Source organism: Electrona antarctica (assembly GCF_951216825.1).
Source record: "Electrona antarctica genome assembly, chromosome: 10".
Classification (NCBI taxonomy): domain Eukaryota; kingdom Metazoa; phylum Chordata; class Actinopteri; order Myctophiformes; family Myctophidae; genus Electrona; species Electrona antarctica.
Genome location: NC_136791.1, coordinates 19,106,205 through 19,125,293, shown reverse-complemented (window position 1 = coordinate 19,125,293; position 19,089 = coordinate 19,106,205). Strand labels below are relative to the sequence as shown.

Genomic DNA, 19,089 nt, shown 5'->3' with positions numbered 1-19,089 from the left:
TAGTTTTGTGAAGCCTCATTTTACTTATGTTTATATTTCAGTTAACTAAAAGCATCGTTAAAAGTCTGATTTGAGTTTGTTAGTTTTAGTTGACCCTGTTTCAGTGACAAGTTCACCAGACACCATATTTATGCAGACCGCTGACCTGTTTCCTGTCTCTTATGTGATTGGTTCCTACTAAAGGTGACATCAGCAGTTGACACAAGTAACTTCGACAGCTTCCCAGAGGACAACGAGGACCCGCCACCCGACGACAACTCCGGCTGGGACCTCGATTTTTAGAAGAAGGAAAAACAAAAACATTTACCGCCTGCAAAGTAAAAAAAAGAAAAGAAATACAAAACAGAAGAAAAACTTTGGCTTGGAGCAGGTCATCTGCAGGACACCGCTATGATGTAAAAAAAGAAAAAAAAACTGCGTTAAGAAAATGAATATACCGAAAAGAGATAATGGGACAGAAAGCACAATGTCCTCTGGGGGTCACCGAGATGCCTTCACTTCACTGTGGCTCTGGAATTAGCATTTATAAACGGGACCGCTGTAGCACTCCTCCAGTGCTGTCTTTCACAGCTCACCTCAGAATGCAAAAAACAAAACAAAGGTGCAGGGACACATGGACACACACACACACAAACACACACGCACACACGCGCACACACAGAGTGATACACAAGGCTGTCGACGGAGCCAGGATTTGCCTCTATAGCAGGGACATTTACGTGGGTATGTGATGATGTGAAATCTTATCGATTAACAGGATGTGATGGTGAACTGTTCGCAAAAGAATGTGGTTTGAAGCAGGATTGAACTTTTCCCTCTTTTTTTGCTCAATTTATGGCTTGAGTGATTGGTTTGTAGACAAGAGGGCAGGTGTCCTCAACAAACTGGGTTTTTTTTGCCTGGTGTTTTCAGCATGATGGGGGGTCAATAGGCTCTGTGCTTGACTGCAGGTCAGTTGTTTTTATATAGCTTAATTCACTGCTTCCCAAACAGTGTGTTGGGAGCCTTTCAAAAGAACAAAGGAAAATCCATTAGAGGGAAAGAAAATACCTTTAAGTAGTGAAAATAGCAGATCTAGAAGCTCGCAACACGTCACATTGCGGCGTGCTGTGAGCATAATATTTGCACTTGGTCCCGGGAGACATCAAATTTCTCTTTGGGGTTTCAAGCTAAAACGCTTGGGAACCACTGGCTTAGTGGATTTAGCTCAGCAGCAGATTTGAACTGTTGACAGTTTCCTTGTTCAAATCTGCTGGGAACTATACAGTAATGCACAGAGCTTATTGTTTCAGCAGTTTAGCACAGCACCTATTGACTGCAACCTTTCAACAGAACACAATATGATAAACATCTAGGACTGTTTGGTAGTGAGTGAATGTTGAAAACTGGGGGGACATTTGAGTGTTTTTAGAGCTATTTGTCAGGACTCGGGACTCGGAACCCCCGGGACCGTCTGGTCACTGTACCTCTGCCTCCATAAGAAGAGCCTGTAGTAGCTGGTTTATGGTATTTCATATGCAGCTGCTAGGCTGTTGTCTTTGATGCCTTCCACTAAAAGGAAACAAGATGTTTAAACACTATGGCTGCATCTCGGGTACTTATTCTGCTCTGTCCTCTATAGCTCCTCTATATCCTCACTCCTACAGGGTTATGTGAAGAAGAAAAGGGCATCTATATGAAGGTATGTTTTGCAAAATTCGAGAGCTCGTAGATTTTATTTGAGCATTCGTAAAATGTGAACCACACACGTGTCTGCAGAGCTCTCGTCTTTGGACCACAAGGTCACAGGTTCGGTCCCGGGCACCGCGCCAACTCAGCACAGCTTGGGTGCGGCAAGTCGTGCGGTAAGTAGTGGGAGCCGATGGTAGGTGTGGCGCTTGCTCCACCTCAGCAATCCATCTCCCAGGGGTCTAGCACACTCTAACGGGGATGGACTCCTGCGTTTTCAGACGATACCGATAATAAGCCCCTGCGTTCTACTTACTTACTTTACACACGTGTACGTGTTTTATGCGCTCGCATGAAACTTTGCAAATTATAGTCCCTAAGAATAAACAGTTCTCGTTGTGCAGCTGTCGATCTACATGTGTGTGAATATTGTTTCTGTGACTTTGCTTTGTTTTTCTTCGTGTGACTTCAAACTCTGCTCACACGTGTGTGGATTGCAAGTTAGAAATTCAAATTTCAGTGAGTTTGAGTGCTCAAATCAAATCTGCAAGCTGAATGCTGTAACATATTTACCTTCTCTGTAGATGCCCTTTCTGTCTTTACAACTTATATAGGGGTTTAGGGTATAAGGACCTGAGACGTGGCCTATGGCCTGCCAGAAGAAAACCGGTATCAAGTGCTCAAAACAAGACTGAATGTTACTGACCTTCTTGTTCTCGTGAGACATCTATATGGTATATGTGCTGTACATAATATTTGAACAGGTTGTGTTCTCACACATGCACACACACAAGGCTACAATTAAACACACGCATTGTATACCGCAGTTATTTACCTTAAAAAAAGCACAAATACTCTTATGTGCTTTGAAATGAAGAGTAAGACTCTCTTAAGTGCCCTGCTACTATACAAATCCAATCGACATACCGTCCATCACACCAATCCACAAATATTTCTGAAGAGCAATGTTTATGCACTTACGATAAACTTAGAGAAAATTGGCAGTGATATTTATAGCTAGTTTTTTTGTTTTTCATCAAGTCAAAGCAACCACATTTGTTTTTCCTGCTGGCAAATTGAGTGCGTTTAGCCGCCCACGCAAGTAATGGATGGGCAACGTGCTTCAACAATACATTATGAATTCTTATGGAGAGTTTTCTCCCACAGAGTTAAATTAACACTCTGTATTAGAATGTGTAGCTAGGGCTGGGCAATATGACTTTCAATCCATATCAGAAGTATTTAAAAAAAACTGCATCGATTATGATTAATGAACAATTGTTGTTTTTTGTAAGTGAAAATAGCAGATCTACAAGCTCATAACGCATCGCGATGGGCGTCTAGATCGGCTATTTTCACTGATGTTTGCACGCCACCATTGTACAACGAAGTATGTATGACGGTGGCTATTCGGATATATATTTTTTTGAATATGTCAACTTTTTACTGACATAAGATTAACCTTACGTGAGCAAGATTAGGTCGGTTATTGGTCCTAAATGTCAATCAATTTTGGGTGAATTGCTGAGCCCTAATGTGTAGCCATCCAGTAGTTCAGGTATACTTTCACATCCATAGGCTGGGCCCCTCATGTGAAAGGTTCAGATCAGCTCAACAGGTTATACAGCTTATAGCTTTGAACCTGCGGACATGTTTTCAATGACTCTGGTCTGGTACTGTTAATACTGAACTATATGGTGAGGAGGAGAGTGGTATAAAGACAACAACACTGGTAACTGTTTCTGTAAATGAATAATTATGTTTGTGCTAGATTCCTTTTGTAACACTTAATCATTTGGTAACCGGAAGAGTGGGCACCTCTCAGTGTAAAAGAAGAGACTTTCTTGTCTAACTCCACAAAACAGGCACAATGGCTTGCTTTTAAGAGATAATATATTGTGTACAATGAAAAAAAACCTAACTAAACCTGCGCTTGATTGAATTTCTTCACTTTGACATTCAGAGCACTGGGCAGAATTCACATCGTGTCAACACCCGTCGAGTGCCATCGCGATGCTCTGTTTTAATTAAACAGTCAGTTTAATTAAAACCAGTGAGAATCCCCCACCAGGAGGATGTAGAGCCTTCGTCCTATACTCCTCCCGCCCAACACTCCCTGCTGACAGGTGCCACCCCCAGGCCATAGGATTACGTGCAGTGACAAATATATACCCGCCTGGCTTCCCTATACACTGAACACAGGCCAATGGTGTTCGTAGAGTATAGACGCCCGACATTTTACATTTTAACACCTAATATTTCAACAATTGCTACAAATTGATGCAAACCTTGTGGCTATAGGCAAGTCATTATGGGCATAAACCAGAAGATGATAATGATGTACCGTGCATGTTCAAATCATGTATAGGCTACTTTACAATTACTTAAGAGTTCCGACCATATTTTCCAAATTAGCTAGATTAGATGACCACATGTTTAGGTGCCCACTCATCCTGTAGCCTATCATACTTTTTCACACATTTTCGTCTCTGTCGGGTGGAAACCATTATGTCCAAAACAGTTATTCATATAGTATAGGCCTAAATAAATAAATAGCAAAAGTAGCACATCTACAAGCTCGAAATGCTTGTAGATCTGCCACTTTTGATGCTTTTGTGTGACGCTGTAGTATGATGATAGTATAGTTTACGATAAAACACAAAAAGTGTGAACCTGGAGATAAGACGTTTCTGCCCGACAACAGCGATTTGCATCATCGTGTCGGTGCCTAAACTGAGGTGGGACATGGTGTGATGCCGTATTTATTAGCCTCCGTTGGTGTCACAACATAGGGTGTTATTTTTTGTTTGTTGTATTTTTTGTTACTTTGTGTTTCTCACAATAGGTAGCTATATGACCATGATGAAATCTCTCTTTTTGGAAACAAGGCAAAGTTTTCAAACATTAACGTCACTATTATCTTAAGTGTTGCGTTGACATGATGTCATTGTCACAGGTTCCATTGTTAAAGAAAATCCAGTGGTGGAAGAAATCATCTTTTTTTTTTCACCGAAGTGAAAGTAGCAATACCACAATGTAGAACATACTGAAGTAAAAGCCCTGTATTCAGTATTGAGGTTTTGATGCCAATTCAGTATTGGCATTAAAATTAGTAGCAAAGTACAAATACTCACACTCTTCAAAATGTATCAAACTGTTTTCAAGAATAGCAGATCTACAAGTTCGCCTCGCGTTGTGGACTTGCAGATGGGTTCTTTTCAAATAGCTGAAGAAGGGCTTAATATATCGGTTAATGTTTTGTAATCAAAATCTGCAGAGAGACTTGTATTCTGAAAACGTTTGAAAATAATTGTAGTGGAGTAAAACGTATTTAAAAAAAGGACACGCAATTAAAAGTATCCAAATCATACTTTAAGAATACAGCACTTAAACGTTCAAATTTTACTGATTTACTTTGCACCACTGGACCCTGTCCGGATGTGGTGAATGACCGAAGCAGATACTGTTTTGTGAACGCCCTCCACCATGTTAATGACAACCAAAACTATCAATTCATCATCATCATCATCTCACATTATGTCCAAACTACAATCATCAATAATCACAGCATACTAAAGTCTGATTTATACTTGGTGTTAGGGATGCACCGATGTGGGGTCGATACTGATATTTGTCTATTTAGTTTTTGTTGATTATTCCCATTTGTGTTGGCATGGAAACAAGTAAATCTTGTATAAAAGAAACTGTTCCAGATCTGCAGTTTCTTAGGCTGCAGACAAGCAACATGCCAACATAAACTGGTGCAAAAGGTATGGGACACAACAACAAATAAACATTGCTTACTGCCATCGTTGAAAGCAACTTATTTGCCGATATTTGAAAGATTCATTGGTGCATCCCTAATTGGTGTCGCACTCCGGAATGACGTGCCGCTATTTTTTGCACGCGACATCAGCGCGAGGCCAAGTATAAATTACGCTTCAAGGTAGAGCAATGTAAGTGCCTTAAATTCAATGGCATACAAAACATTTAGCATCACACACCTTTTCAATGCTGCATGCACAAATAAACACTTCAAAAACATTATGTTGTCCTCCAAGATGGTTGCTTCTCATCCTTTTGTTTTTAAAGTAATAAATGCTTTGATCACTGCATAAAGGGGATTTCTAATGTTGAAATATGTTTAATGAACTGTCTATTATAAGACATGTCCTGTTTTGTGATGATTACGTTCACAGGGGCCATTTCTGTCCAATGTAAAATATCGTCCCTGTCGGGGGAAATCCAGTATTCAGTCACAAAGAAAGCTCGTTGTAAATTTGTGAAATGTTTACAAAACCCACAGGCACACATAACCACTTTCACTTTAACTTCCAAAATGTTTCACAAAATGAAAAACAGCACAAGCAAAAGAGCTCAAAACGTGACACATTGTGTGTGATCACCAAAGTAGGGCATTCATTTAGGCCATTTTACGGGGAGAAAAAATGTGTTTGAGGTCAACTTTATTTTAATTTTTTTAAAGAATTAACGCCCTACTTGATCACACAAGTATCAAAAGTAGCAGATCTGCCAGGTCGAAATGTGGCACGAAGCCAACTTTTGGACATAATGAGGTTTCCACCCGGCGGGGACGATATGATGTAACCATATCTGTTATAGTCCAGTGATTCCCAAACGTTTTAGCTCAAGACCAAAAGAGAAGTTGGATGTTTGCCCGGGACCCCAAACTAGGAAAAAAGCAGATCTACAAGCTCTATGCCAGGGGTTCTCAACCCGTGGGTCGCGACCCCTCGGGGGGTCACCAAATTATTTTGGGGGGTCCCCAAATTATTTTAAAAAAAAAGGTTTTTTTGCAACTGAATGGCTGGAAAATGGAAATGAAGAGTTTACATAGTACATGCATACACCTTCCCTAATGTATATCTGGTTTCAGCATTTATTTATGGTGTATTGTCTCTATTTTTAAGGTTATTGTAGCAGTCCATTTATATTGGGGGTCGGGAGGGGGCAGGGCGGGGGTCCCGAGACATTGCCAAAGCATTTACGGGGGTCCCCGGCCAAAAACGTTGAGAACCCCTGCTCTATGCTACGTGTTGTAAGCTTGTTGATCTGCTATTTTCACTACTTAAACATTTGTTTTCTAATTTATGGAGTTGCTTTGGTTTTTCTTTGATTTATTCATTCATTGAATTTGTTTTTAATTCATGTTTTTCTTTTTTCCTTTTTCTTTTTTTTACGTTTTTAAATAATTAAAAACTAAATGTATGGAACATAGAATAAAGGGACCCTGCACAAATGGGTCCCTGTGCTTGGGAAACCAGTGTGTTATAGTCTACCATTCAGCAGCTGCACTGACTCCTCCAGACATCATAATAGACTGACATTTATTTGATTCAATAAATTCACATGGTCTGACACTAAATACAGCAGAAAGAGAAAAATGTAATCACTCGTCTTGACGTCCATGTAATTTAGCAAGAATTCTGTTTTTGTAGATAATCAGAGAACGAGAACGATTTATCTACAGTCTTTCATAATACACCCATATGACAATTATTACCGTGTAGGCTATTACCGTTATCAAACTTTAGGAACGCAATAGGACCCAAATGACTATTATTATGACAGCCTAGTCGGATTAAACAAATGTTTTACCGAAAGCTAATTTAATGACGTTGTATTGCTCTTGTGGAGAAAAGCTCAACTCTGATGCAGTCCCTGCAGGAAACCTAATATAGAATTGCATAAGGCATAATTAGATCACTGTAAATACTACTGTAGGCTAATGCAGTACATGACAAGGAATTTATCATTTACCAGTTTTTCCAAGGTCATGGCTGACTATTTTCATCCCCAATCCATTTAATCACTTTCCAAACCCAACTGTTTTTTTTTAAATGTATGTCCTGGTACCTTATTTGCCTTGTGTTGTGTTTATTTATGCTGTAAATTAATTTCACAGTGCCTAGTGTAACGTTTTTTAAACACCATAGAGTAAAGATACAATACTTTTGAGTGGTGTTTGTTTGTCTGTTATTTTTGAATAACATTAGTTGGCCTCAGACCTCCACCCATGGTTCAAAACAATCTAAGCCTAAATTGAAACTGCTATGTCTTGCCACTGGATGGCGCTGAATGTAAACAGATTATTCCTACCTGTGATATGATCTCTCTCTCTCTCTCGCTCTCTCCCTCAGGGAGCTCTCTCTCTCTCTCTCTCTCTCTCTCTCTCTCTCCAAATAATGTTGCATCAGAAATCATTTTAATTTAGATTGATGGCGCCGGTTCGAGTGGTGAATGGAGATTACTTCACGTTTTTCTAGTGCCAATGTTATTCTCACAACAAATCTGTTTGGGGAGGGTGGTGGCATTGGGGCAACAGGGAAATGGCCTCAGCCATAACAACAGGGTGACACTTCAGCGAGAGATCAAAGGAGATCAAAGTCCATCAAAGGAGCTCACCTTACCAACACTAACATTTAGTAAAGTGTAGATAAGGGCTCTAACTTCAAAAGATATACTAGCAATTCAAACGGGGCGCAAAGTGGCCACGACGGCGTTGTTTGTCAGGTCAGGTGTCTAGAACTGAAGTATCACACACAAACATACCGCAGCCAGCCAGCAGCCACCAGATGACGTCCAAGTGCCAAGGTGTCTTCTCTCTTCGCTGAGAAGTAGCCAAACGCTCGTTTCGTTCCAGCACACTTTGATTGGCACCTGCACTGCAGTGGTGGAAAAGTGCAAAGTGGGCCTATATATTATAAATGTTTAGTAAAAGTATCAATGCTTCAATGCTAGAAGTAGCCCACTCGACTGTTAGAAGTAGGCTAAAAGTCCAGAATTCAAAATGTCTTTGTGTAAAAGTAGGGATGTATAGCCTATATTGGGCAGGCTACTATACAGAATGTCCCATTTCACAAGTTCGAAATGTATACAAAATATTTTGAAAATAGCAGATCTGTGAGCTTGCAGATCTGCTTTTTTTTCAAAGGGCCGAAAAATGGGGGCTGAAGACAAGTGGTTGGTGTGTTTTGTAATAATCCAAATCTACAAAGTAAAGAATATATAGCCTATAGGCTATATCTACAAAGCTATAACTAACTAAAATGTTCATATAGCCTGTAGTGGTGTTAAAAGTATATGATTTGCCTCTGAGATGTAGTGGGCCAAATACTCCAGTAAAGTATATCAAAATGGTACTTTAGTACAATACTTGACTGAGTAAATGTACTTCCACCACTGACACTTTCAACACAATGCAATGCAACAACAATATCAGTGAAATAATGTCTGGATTCCGTCAACATAATTCACCTGCATGCTTAGCAGATCACTAAACATGCCCTTGAAAGACTTGTTGGCCTGTCATGTTTGTTATTTTATTTGGGCCAAGTTTTGATCTAGGCTATATATTTCCTGTCAAGTCACCTTTCATGTGTAGCAGGACTTGACCACTAGCCTATATCCTATAATTCTGTCTGATTCAAATTTGTCCATTCCAACAGGGGAATTCGAAACGCCTGCAGACGAATAGGAATAGCTAAAATAGTTATGATTGTATCGAAAATTGGAAATATTACATGAGACAGTATAGGCTATACATGTATAGACTACTTTACACCACTGATCTTGCGCACAAAGGTCCACACACTACAGAACAAGGGGACACATCAGAGGTTCCTTTTATCTCCAAGTGCCAGTCAGTCCTTGAAAGGTCTCTTGCTCTCTTCCACGGAAGTCCATTAATTCGGTAAACTTTTCACACCCCTTAATGGTCCACATGCATATCCTAACATTGATGTCCGCCGCTAGTGTAATCAAGCACACGTTGGAAGATAATTGCCCCCCCTGTGCAATCAGAGAGATCAAATGAACTGGTTAATCGACGGAAAAAGTAACTTTAATCACTATCTTTCACACACAGCCGCAGCCAGGGGGCAGTTAGTTAGGCGACTTGAATGTCAAAGGAGCCGCGCATCATGTAAGTGCAGAGCGGGTCACCAACGAACGGGTCATATACGAACAGAAAACAATATTCATGAGAAGAAAGCAATGTTCTCTGTGTCACTAAAAGGTCATGGTCTTAGTCTATATGACATTTACTGAGCGAAATGATTAGGACTGTCCGGAATCTAAAGCATCCCAAAAACTGCGTTTTTGATTGATTGATTGAAAAATGTATTAACAGTTTGCAGAATTACAGTACATTTCAAGCACAAACTCAATACAAAGGCTGTTAACTGTGAGTGGACGACCCAATTAAGCATTACACTTGTTTCCAATAGGGTCCACCTGGATTGTGTGCAAGAATGAGTGGAATTCATGTAGTCTTTGTTGGTTGAACAGATACAAATACATTCATTAAAAGTAGCGTAGATAAGCCAATTGCTATAATAAATTATATGGCCCACCCATTGACCTGCAGAACATGGAACCCTCCATGACGCAAGGTCTAGGCTATAGGTCGCCAAGTATGCTGATATACATATTTAACAATGTACACAATGTAACCAAATGGACTTTGGAGCCAATGAGGGGTCCATTTGGTTCCAATTGGTACAGATCAGAGTAAAGTAGAAGTAACACCGAGGATGGAATTGCGCGCGGGTTACGCGCGCGCGCACACACGCACAGGCACTGACACAAACATTGTGAAACGCAATCTTAACTGACAGGAGGGCAGAGAGAGAGAGGGATGGATGGGCCGTTTCCGTACAGTGAGTCGGTGACGCTGCGGAGCTTCTAGGCGCCTGAGCCTTTGAAACCCCATCCCTCTGTCTTTGTTGTGCTCGGTGAGGGGCGGGGTAGACAAACAAGTCCACATGTATAAGAGAACATCCACGGAGCCCCGTGCGTCAGGAGACCTCCACGAACCAACCAAACCACATGGTAGAAAGAAACATCGCTCTGGGAACATTGTCTTGACTCAGGAGGATTCGCTTCAACACTGACATCTTTGCCTTTTTTTGGTCGGGTTTCTTTTCACCATAGTTTTACCCATCAGAAGAAATCGGATTCTCTCTTTTTTTCTTTCGTTTTTGTTGTCCTTAATTACCACGGGGAAGAATCATGGTGCAGTTGTTGTCGGTGCGTCGCTTCGTGGCCGTGTATCTCACGCTGTTTGGATACTTTGGGAATGCTTACGCGGGGAGTGTGTTGATGAACTCCAATGCCATCAAGAACGTGCCCGGCGGCGGTGGCGCTGCCGGTGCCAAGCAGGGAGGCACCGATCCGGTCAGCCCGAGTCCACGCACCTCCACGCTGGCCAGCTTGGGACACAGGATACCCCCCGTGGACGCCCCCGTGCAGGTAAATTGAAACATCCCCCTCCATCTCCAAAAATGGACTGTGCGTAATATCAAAAAAGTTTCTTCTGTTTGGTTGGTTGATTGATTAGGCTAGTAAGGCTACTTTATTAGACAGAAATGTAAACAGCGACAGACAGAGTGTAGCCTGCAGTCAAACACTTGGTCTAAAAGGATAGCACCATTCAAGTCATTAAAAAATGACAACATTCAAATGCTGTTACCATGGGATGGACGGTCTCCCGACTTTAATTCAGTGCTGCCACTGTTCTCCTTCCAATGTTTGAATGTATTTTTTTTTATTCCAGTCAGGTGTTTGCACGGAAGATGACGAGTGTGTAGCCGACGAGTTCTGCAACGACGCCCGCGGCGCGTGTCTCCCGTGCCGAAAGAGCCGGAAGCGTTGCGCACGGGACGCGATGTGCTGCGCTGGGAACCGCTGCAGCAACGGTGAGGAGACCAGGCTCATCCTATTAGTTTGGCACAGCACAAACCATTTACCTTTGCATGAAATACTTTGATAGATTCAAGTGCCTTAGGGCAGGGTCACACCAGCCACACACTTTTATTCTACCTATGAGGGCGGATTCTGCAATGCAATGGGAATGGAGTTTTTTTTGCTGCCATTTGCGGATTTCTGCAAAATCCCATTGAAATGCATTGGCAGAATCCTCCCGCATAGGTACAATAAAGGTGCAGTGTGACTGTGCCCATATCATCAACGTGTCAAACAAACATTCACATTGATAAGTAGCCTATACTTTTCTTACACGTGTTGGATTGATGCAATTTAGTATAATTCAGACGATCAAATAAGTATTCTATTTATTGGTCCTTTGAGGTGGAATATAATATAATGACCTTTTTTTTCTTTGTCATTTCCCAGGTGTGTGCCAGCCAGCGAATGATTTGGAAGGCATGGATGCGGCCACGATCACGGGTTGGCACGGCCACAACAATAACACCATGGAGCACCATGCCAAGAGACCCCCCTCTGGCCATGGGCATCAGCCCCACTCTGTCAAAGGTAACCGCTTGTACCCTTTATTGTAGCCTACCGTCTTCATCGAGCTCTCTCTTTATGAAATACCAAATCTATCCGACTGTCTTGTGTCTAAGTTGGCTCAAAGTTCATGTAGCAACATCAAGACATGTTAATCAGTGCTGTAGTCTAGGATATTTTAGACTTTATACCATAATTGTTCCCTGTGTGACATGCACACGTATAGGCTATATGCTCGCGCATGGTCAATAGATGAAATGATTAGCAGACGGTATACGCCTTTTGTTTTTATTCCAAAAACTTCTGCATGGCATAGCGAATAACGGTAGTCTACCGTTATTCGCTATGCCGTGCAGAAACATATTGAGATCAGTGGTGTAATGACTACAGCACTGATCTCAATATGTTTCTGTGCGCAATGCAGTGGTCCAGAGCCCCATGAAAGATTCATTGAGCGGGTTCCAAATGGACCCTTACATGTCTGTAACTCTATGGTGTACAAATGGAACCAAATGGACCCGTACATGTCTAACTCTATGGTGTACAAATGGAACCAAATGGACCCTTACATGTCTGTAACTCTATGGTGTACAAATGGAACCAAATGGACCCTTACATGTCTGTAACTCTATGGTGTACAAATGGACCCTTACATGTCTGTAACTCTATGGTGTACAAATGGAACCAAATGGACCCTTACATGTCTGTAACTCTATGGTGTACAAATAGAACCAAATGGACCCTTACATGTCTAACTCTAATAGTGTATACATGGACCCTTACACATGTGTAACTCTAATAGTGTACAAATGGAACCAAATGGACCCTTACATGTCTGTATGGAACCAAATGGATTCTTACACGTCTGTAACTCTAATGTACAGCTGGCACTATTAGAGGGGACCCTTATGGGTCCATTTGGTTCCATTTCCACACTCTCAGAGTTATTGGGAGTTTAAAAAAGTATGATGACCAGTGATGTAACTTTTCTCTCTCTCTCTCACTCAAATCTAGGCCAGGAAGGAGATACCTGCCTGCGGTCCGCAGACTGTGGCGCGGGCCTGTGCTGCGCGCGCCACTTCTGGTCCCGCATCTGCAAGCCCGTGCTGACGGAGGGCCAGGTGTGCACGCGCCACCGCAGGAAGGGAGCGCACGGCCTGGAGCTGTTCCAGCGCTGCGACTGTGGCGACAGCCTGGCCTGTCGACCCGAACGAGGAGGAGGGGGAGGGGGGGGAGAGCGAGAGCGAGGAGGAGAGCGAGACCATACTGTCAGCAGGACGGGCGCCCGGAACCTACACACCTGCCAGAGACGCTGACACATACACACTACACACACACACAACACTACATACGCACTCGCGCACACACACACTCACACTACATCAGTGGTGGGAAAAGTACTCACATTTCTTACTTAAGTAAAAGTATCAATACTGCAATATAGACATGCTTTGTTACAAGTAAGTCCAGACTGAAGTGGTTAATTAGCTTTCTAATAATAATAATCTAAATCTACAAAGTAACCAAGCAGTAACTAAAGTTTTCAAATAATTATAGTAGAGTAAAAGTACAATATTTGGATCCAAGATGTAGTGGAGTAGAAGTAATAGTATTGGAAAATAGAGTACAAATACGGTACCTCAAAATTGTACATATTAAAGTACAGTACTTAAGTAAATTTACTTTCCACCACTGCACACTCGCACTACACACACACAAATAAACCGAACACCTCCACATCCTTTCCTGCCAAAAAAAGTCGCTGACACAAACACATGCAGCACCCGGAACGGATAGACATGATTCCTGGTGGGAAAGTGATATGCCCCCGGAGGAATGCGGGCAGTGTAAGGTTGGACCGATCCGATTTCCCATTGGACGGACGGAGGAATCGGAAGTTGGAGGAGGAGGAGGGGAGGGAGGGAGGAAGGGGAGAAGTGAAGAAGCCTCATTTATACTTTATCGCACGAAACATAGTTAGTATGAGTATAAGTTAGGCTCGGCACTTCGTAGGCGGTTTCGGGAAAAGAAACCGATTTTAATGTCATCGTCGGAAGTGGCAGAGCTGTTTTTGTTTCTCTTTTTATGGAACTTAAAGCCTCAAATTATTTGCAGTAAATTACTGTATTGTAAATAGCTTATAATGGAGGTGGCACTTAACTGAGCTATTGAATTCTGTCAACACCGGTATTATAAGGACATGGTGCTGCATGGTTCATTTCCAATATTGTAAATGTGTACACAAATATATTGTTATATACTATGTAAATGTCTATATTTTTTAAGTTACATTGCAAAGAAATGTGAATATATTTGTTTTATTAAAAAGTCACTGATAACCTGAGATTATTCTCGGCTCCCTCCTTTGTTTTGGCTAATCGTCTCTATCGGGTGGAAACCTCATATTGTCCAAAATCTGTTGCTCTTCAGGATTCAAATTCCAAAATGGTAAAAGTAGCAGATCTACAAGCTCAAAACGCATGGCTTCCCATCGTATTTCGAGCCTGTAGATCTACTTTTTATGCTTTTGTATGACACTGTACTGGACTGTAGTATGATCAAGTAGGGTTGATTTGTGGGAAAAAAACCCACAAAAAGTTAGAATGTGGAGATAAGAGGTTTCTGCCCGACAGCAACAAACTTGCTGAAAACAATACAAACACTGTTGTCAGCTTTGTTCAGCGAGTTTAGTTGCAGCTCTACAGCAGGGGTCCGGGCCGGGGACCCCAGAGGTCCTTGAGGGGGTTCCAGGGGGTCCCTCAGCAAAATGAGTTATAGCATCAAAACCAGTTTAACCTCTTTAAGCTAATTTTATACTGCAAAAATGGCCGATCTACAAGCGTGTTGTGATCGTGTTAAAAAAATCCAGGAGTCCCGGGACAAAACCTTTCCAGATGGGGGTCCGTCCGTGGCCAAATATCAATTTGGGGGGTCCTCTTTGGTATGAAAATGTTTGAGAAACACTGCTCTAAGAAGTCAAAGGTTGGCTGTACAGTTGAATATTTATTCCATGTATTCGTTGAGAACGAGGTACCACTGGGAATGTTTGTTGTTGCATTCCAAAATACCAAAGGATCCGTTCTGGAAAGCAAGAGTTATTGGAACACTCGCTTGGTCATGTTGAACTCCTATTGGACATAACGCAGTGGTTGAGGCTCAGGCCAGGTATCTGTGTGTGTGTGTGTGTGTGTGTGTGTGTGTGTGTGTGTGTGTGTGTGTGTGTGTGTGTGTGTGTGTGTGTGTGTGTGTGTGTGTGTGTGTGTGTGTGTGTGTGTGTGTGTGTGTGTGTGCGTGTGTGTGCGCTTATGACGCGCAATGCGTTGTGAGCTTGTAGATAGGCTATTGTCGGTGTTAAGGAATTGTATTTATTTTTTAAATGGCATGAATAAAATTGCCCTGCTCAAATCGGGATGACCTCACGAGTATAGTAATACCAACATCTGTGTGAGCGTGCACATGCTTGTGTGTCTAACGCACACACAGAAGCACATGCTCACACACACACACACACACACACACACACATCACAAACAAGTGGCTTTTATGAGTTATCACTTCGGGCTTATTACAGCATGTTGCACATCCTCCTCAGATCTTTTTGGGATGGTCCGTCACGGTGGGGCCGTGTGTGTGTACAGGATGCTGCTGCTCCCTCCCGTATCAAATGAGCTAATAACAAACTTGCATCACAGTGACCTGGCGAGCCTTTGCCACCTTAAACCCTTTGGTGTTCTCCTGCTGGGCTATAGAGTTTCTAATTATATAGCCTTCCATTCATGTTGAAGCATAGGGGGAGAGATAGCTAGTAGCTATACCCAAGAGCTAAGTCTCTAATTACTTCATCTTGCTCAATCTACACAAGAAGGACTCATGGAATGAGGTGTACCACCAGGGCTTTGGAGATTTACCTCAGCACTGTCGTGGCGGAAACCTTGTATGTCCCTAAAGAAGCTGTTACTTTTTTAGGTAACGTTTCCACATGTAGTTATTATTTATTCGCACCTGCTCTTGTTCATACTTTTCATTTGGGGACAATGACGCTTACTAAACCCCACAGACATACAGTATTTGACCGCTTTGACTTTGTGGAATATAAAACAAAAAAATAAATCTTATGCCGGTATATACGAAGGTATCATTCATAACTTGCCAACCAGATGAGGAATTCACAGATTGTGGCTTTAACCTTTGCTTCTATGACCTTTCACGTTTGTGGAAAATGCTTCTGAACTCTATTTTGACCTCTTACAGGCAAACTACTCTTAACAAAGCAAATAACCGAAAATAGTTGATCTGCAAGCTTGTATATCAGCTATTGTCGGTGCACAACATGTTTTTATAGAAGACATGCATATGGAATCCAAATGACTGATCTATTTTGGTGACTGAGAACTTCAATGTGACTACAAGCTCATAACAACGCATCACATTGTGTTGATGTGTGAGCTTGTAGATATTTTGCTTAACACTTTAAGTGTGGATGAAGTAGGTGCATTAATTTACGGGGCGGGAAAAAAACTCAAATCATAAGAAGTTGAAATAAGGAGATACAAGGTTTCTCCGACATCAACGCTTGTGATGCAATCCAAAAAGAGGGAAGAAGAAAAAAAAAGATATCCATCCATCTCTCTGACTTTGCACAGCAAGTAAGCAGAACACCGCATTTCCTGCCCGTTGTGCAATGGATACGCTCTAATATGTAGGCCACGAATCCTCCCCAAATACACCTCGCTGCCTGTAATTAGGGCTCGTTTTGGATTAGAAGATGGTGAGGAAATTACTGTGCTTTTCTTTTGCTTGATTCTCGTGTCAGATCAAAAAGGAGCCAAACAACACGCTCCTCTTCGTCTCTTCTGACCGAGCTGAGATAAGATCTCCCCCTCCCGTGTCTACAGCCATGCACTGTCTCTCCTTCCACCACCTCCTCCTCTGAAGGGAGAGGTTTGCTTGAGGCCGCACGTCACAGGGATGGGTGAGCTGTTGTGACAGGAGGAGAAAGAAGGATGGCATACAACCACCTTTAAGGACTACTAATCATCATGTGTATTATTCCTACACTGTACCGAGTTGACCTCGGACATATACACTATAGGACCACCTATACATAGCGTTGCTGTCGGGCCAGAAATCCTCCTATCTCCATTTTGGTGTTTTTTTTTCTTTTCTTTTTCTTTTTGCACTGCTACAGTGTCACAAAAAAGCATCAAAAGTAGCACATATGCATGTTTTGACGATATGAACAGAGCAACTACCTTTATTAAACACATTTGACAACACATTGCTGCTGTTTGTCCCCAGAAAGTTTTAAAGGCCTACCATGTGACTACATTTGGAAACATATTGCTTCTATTTGTTCCATAAAGCACCAAGCTATATACCCTTGCCTACATAACCATTTTTATAATGTCATATTTGTCTATAGTTTTCCCAAGTTGCAATGTGACATATAGTTTACACATTACTGTAGCCTGTAGGGCACGCTATAGCCTCGAACAGCGTACAGACAGACATTTCTTACAACCTGACACGTTTTCTCATGCCAATAAAGCGTCCTTTGGATTTGGATTGACAATCGGAACGAAGGGGCGAAGTGACCTTGAGGCAAGACATTGAACCCACTTAACGACGCCCAGGGGTCTTTGCGGGAGGGCCTCCTTGATAAATGATTGACAAACCGAAAACAGACCCTTATGGATGATTGAAATCAAAATAGGCTGAGTATCACCGCCTTTAACTGCTCCCGATGAGCAGGTTGGCGCCTTGCATGGTTGCCCGTCTCCCGTCGGGTGGAGTGTGGGAATGTGTGTGCGTGAATGGGAATGTGAACATAATGCACATCGCAAAGCATTCCGGGATAAAAGCGCTAATCGGTGCTCTAGAAACGCAGACCCACTTAGAGAGAGAGACGTGTACGTACGTCATTTAAACACTTTTATTTGTATATTGCCCGTGCCCCTGCTGCTGTAATTAAGCATAATGGTGGCATTGTCAGCATTACAATATACTGTGTGCAGCCGTCGTGGCCAAGTCATGTTTGCGGGGGTCCTGGAATCTGGCTCTGTCAAGAGCCACCCGTCATTACAGCCACAACCACACACTAACACTGGCCACAGGCATGTGCCCCGACTCCGTGGAAGGCCTGTGTGTGTGTGTGTGTGTGTGTGTGTGTGTGTGTGTGTGTGTGTGTGTGTGCGTGTGTGTGTGCGTGTGCGTGTGCGTGTGCGTGCGCGTGTGCGTGTGTGTATTTACTATAATGTACTTGTGAGGGCCAAATGTCCCCATATTCACAAGTAGAGTAGAGTTTCAGAAATTGTAATTTTTACGCCCGATTTATACTTTTGTGTATATAGCATGCTTCAAAAATAGCCGATCGACAAGCTTATAACGCTTCGCACTGTGATGCATTGTGAGCTTGTAGATCATCTATGCTTCAGAAGTTCAGAATTAGGGTTTAAAAGGGGGGAATATGCAATTAGTGGATTCTGGAATAAAGGTGTTTGCACACTCGTGCTCCGAATAAGGGAGTGAATTTCGGAGGATGTAAGAAAGAAATCAACCTCATTTTAGGCATATATGTCAGTCACGTTTTCACACTGCCGCCGAATATTTCATTCGTAAAAAAGGTTTCCGGACCGGAGTCAATATTATCAGCTTTCCGCAAGCTGTCTAGTGGTGTCTATAGGGTGTTGGTGACAGGCTAGTCTCACGTATCCAGATACAACTATTCCACAATTTCCGAATGCTATATAGAGTCTGACTGAAAATATACCTCCCCTACACCTAATCTAATCCTGACCTCTAATCCCTGAACCTGATTCTTGTTTCTAATCGTAAACGTATCTCATCAAAATATTTTTTTAACCATAAAACCTGTGGGGATGTGCTGTCCCTCAAACGTATAGTAATCCAAACACACACACACACACACACACACACACACACACACACACGCACGCGCGCGCGTACGTGCACGTGCGTAAATCGTCTGAAGGATTTGAGGTGTGAGAGTTGTATAATAACAGTGCAATCACCCGGGCGATGGCATCCTAACCGACAGGCATTCAGCGTGGTCATACCTAAAGGGTGACTCAGCGTTGCCCCAGGGGGCCGAGTGGAGCGACTACACTCCTGGAAACAACAACACTCATC

General features: G+C 42.3%; 2 protein-coding genes across 5 annotated transcripts in view; both read left to right on the top strand.

Annotated features, from left to right (window-relative positions):
• The window catches only part of LOC306930510 (cGMP-dependent protein kinase 1), a gene marked incomplete at its 5' end in the record, with an annotated part of 184,736 nt that extends 167,581 nt beyond the window's left edge, over positions 1-17,155 (top strand). For 3 of the 4 annotated variants that reach the window (XM_079511517.1, XM_079511516.1, XM_079511514.1), the window contains one exon: positions 184-3,527. In XM_079511517.1, coding sequence (XP_079367643.1) covers positions 184-282 — 99 coding nt within the window. In that variant the 3' untranslated portion in view covers positions 283-3,527. Of the gene's footprint in view, positions 1-183; positions 3,528-16,753 lie in introns of those variants that run through there. The other variant, XM_079511515.1, reaches the window with a different exon arrangement.
• On the top strand, positions 10,514-13,839 carry LOC306930512 (dickkopf-related protein 1-like). Its single transcript, XM_079511519.1, has 4 exons — positions 10,514-10,941; positions 11,246-11,387; positions 11,824-11,964; positions 12,955-13,839. Exons 1-4 carry the CDS (start codon positions 10,702-10,704, stop codon positions 13,254-13,256), a joined length of 825 nt encoding a protein of 274 aa, XP_079367645.1. The 5' UTR covers positions 10,514-10,701; the 3' UTR covers positions 13,257-13,839.
• Positions 17,156-19,089: the final 1,934 nt, after the last annotated feature.

Coding starts and splice junctions, on each gene's coding strand:
- LOC306930512 (XM_079511519.1), top strand. CDS start 10,702: ATGGTGCAGTTGTTGTCGGTGCGTCGCTTCGTGGCCGTGTATCTCACG. Junction 10,942..11,245: donor CCGTGGACGCCCCCGTGCAG/GTAAATTGAAAC, acceptor TTTTTATTCCAG/TCAGGTGTTTGCACGGAAGA. Junction 11,965..12,954: donor TCAGCCCCACTCTGTCAAAG/GTAACCGCTTGT, acceptor ACTCAAATCTAG/GCCAGGAAGGAGATACCTGC.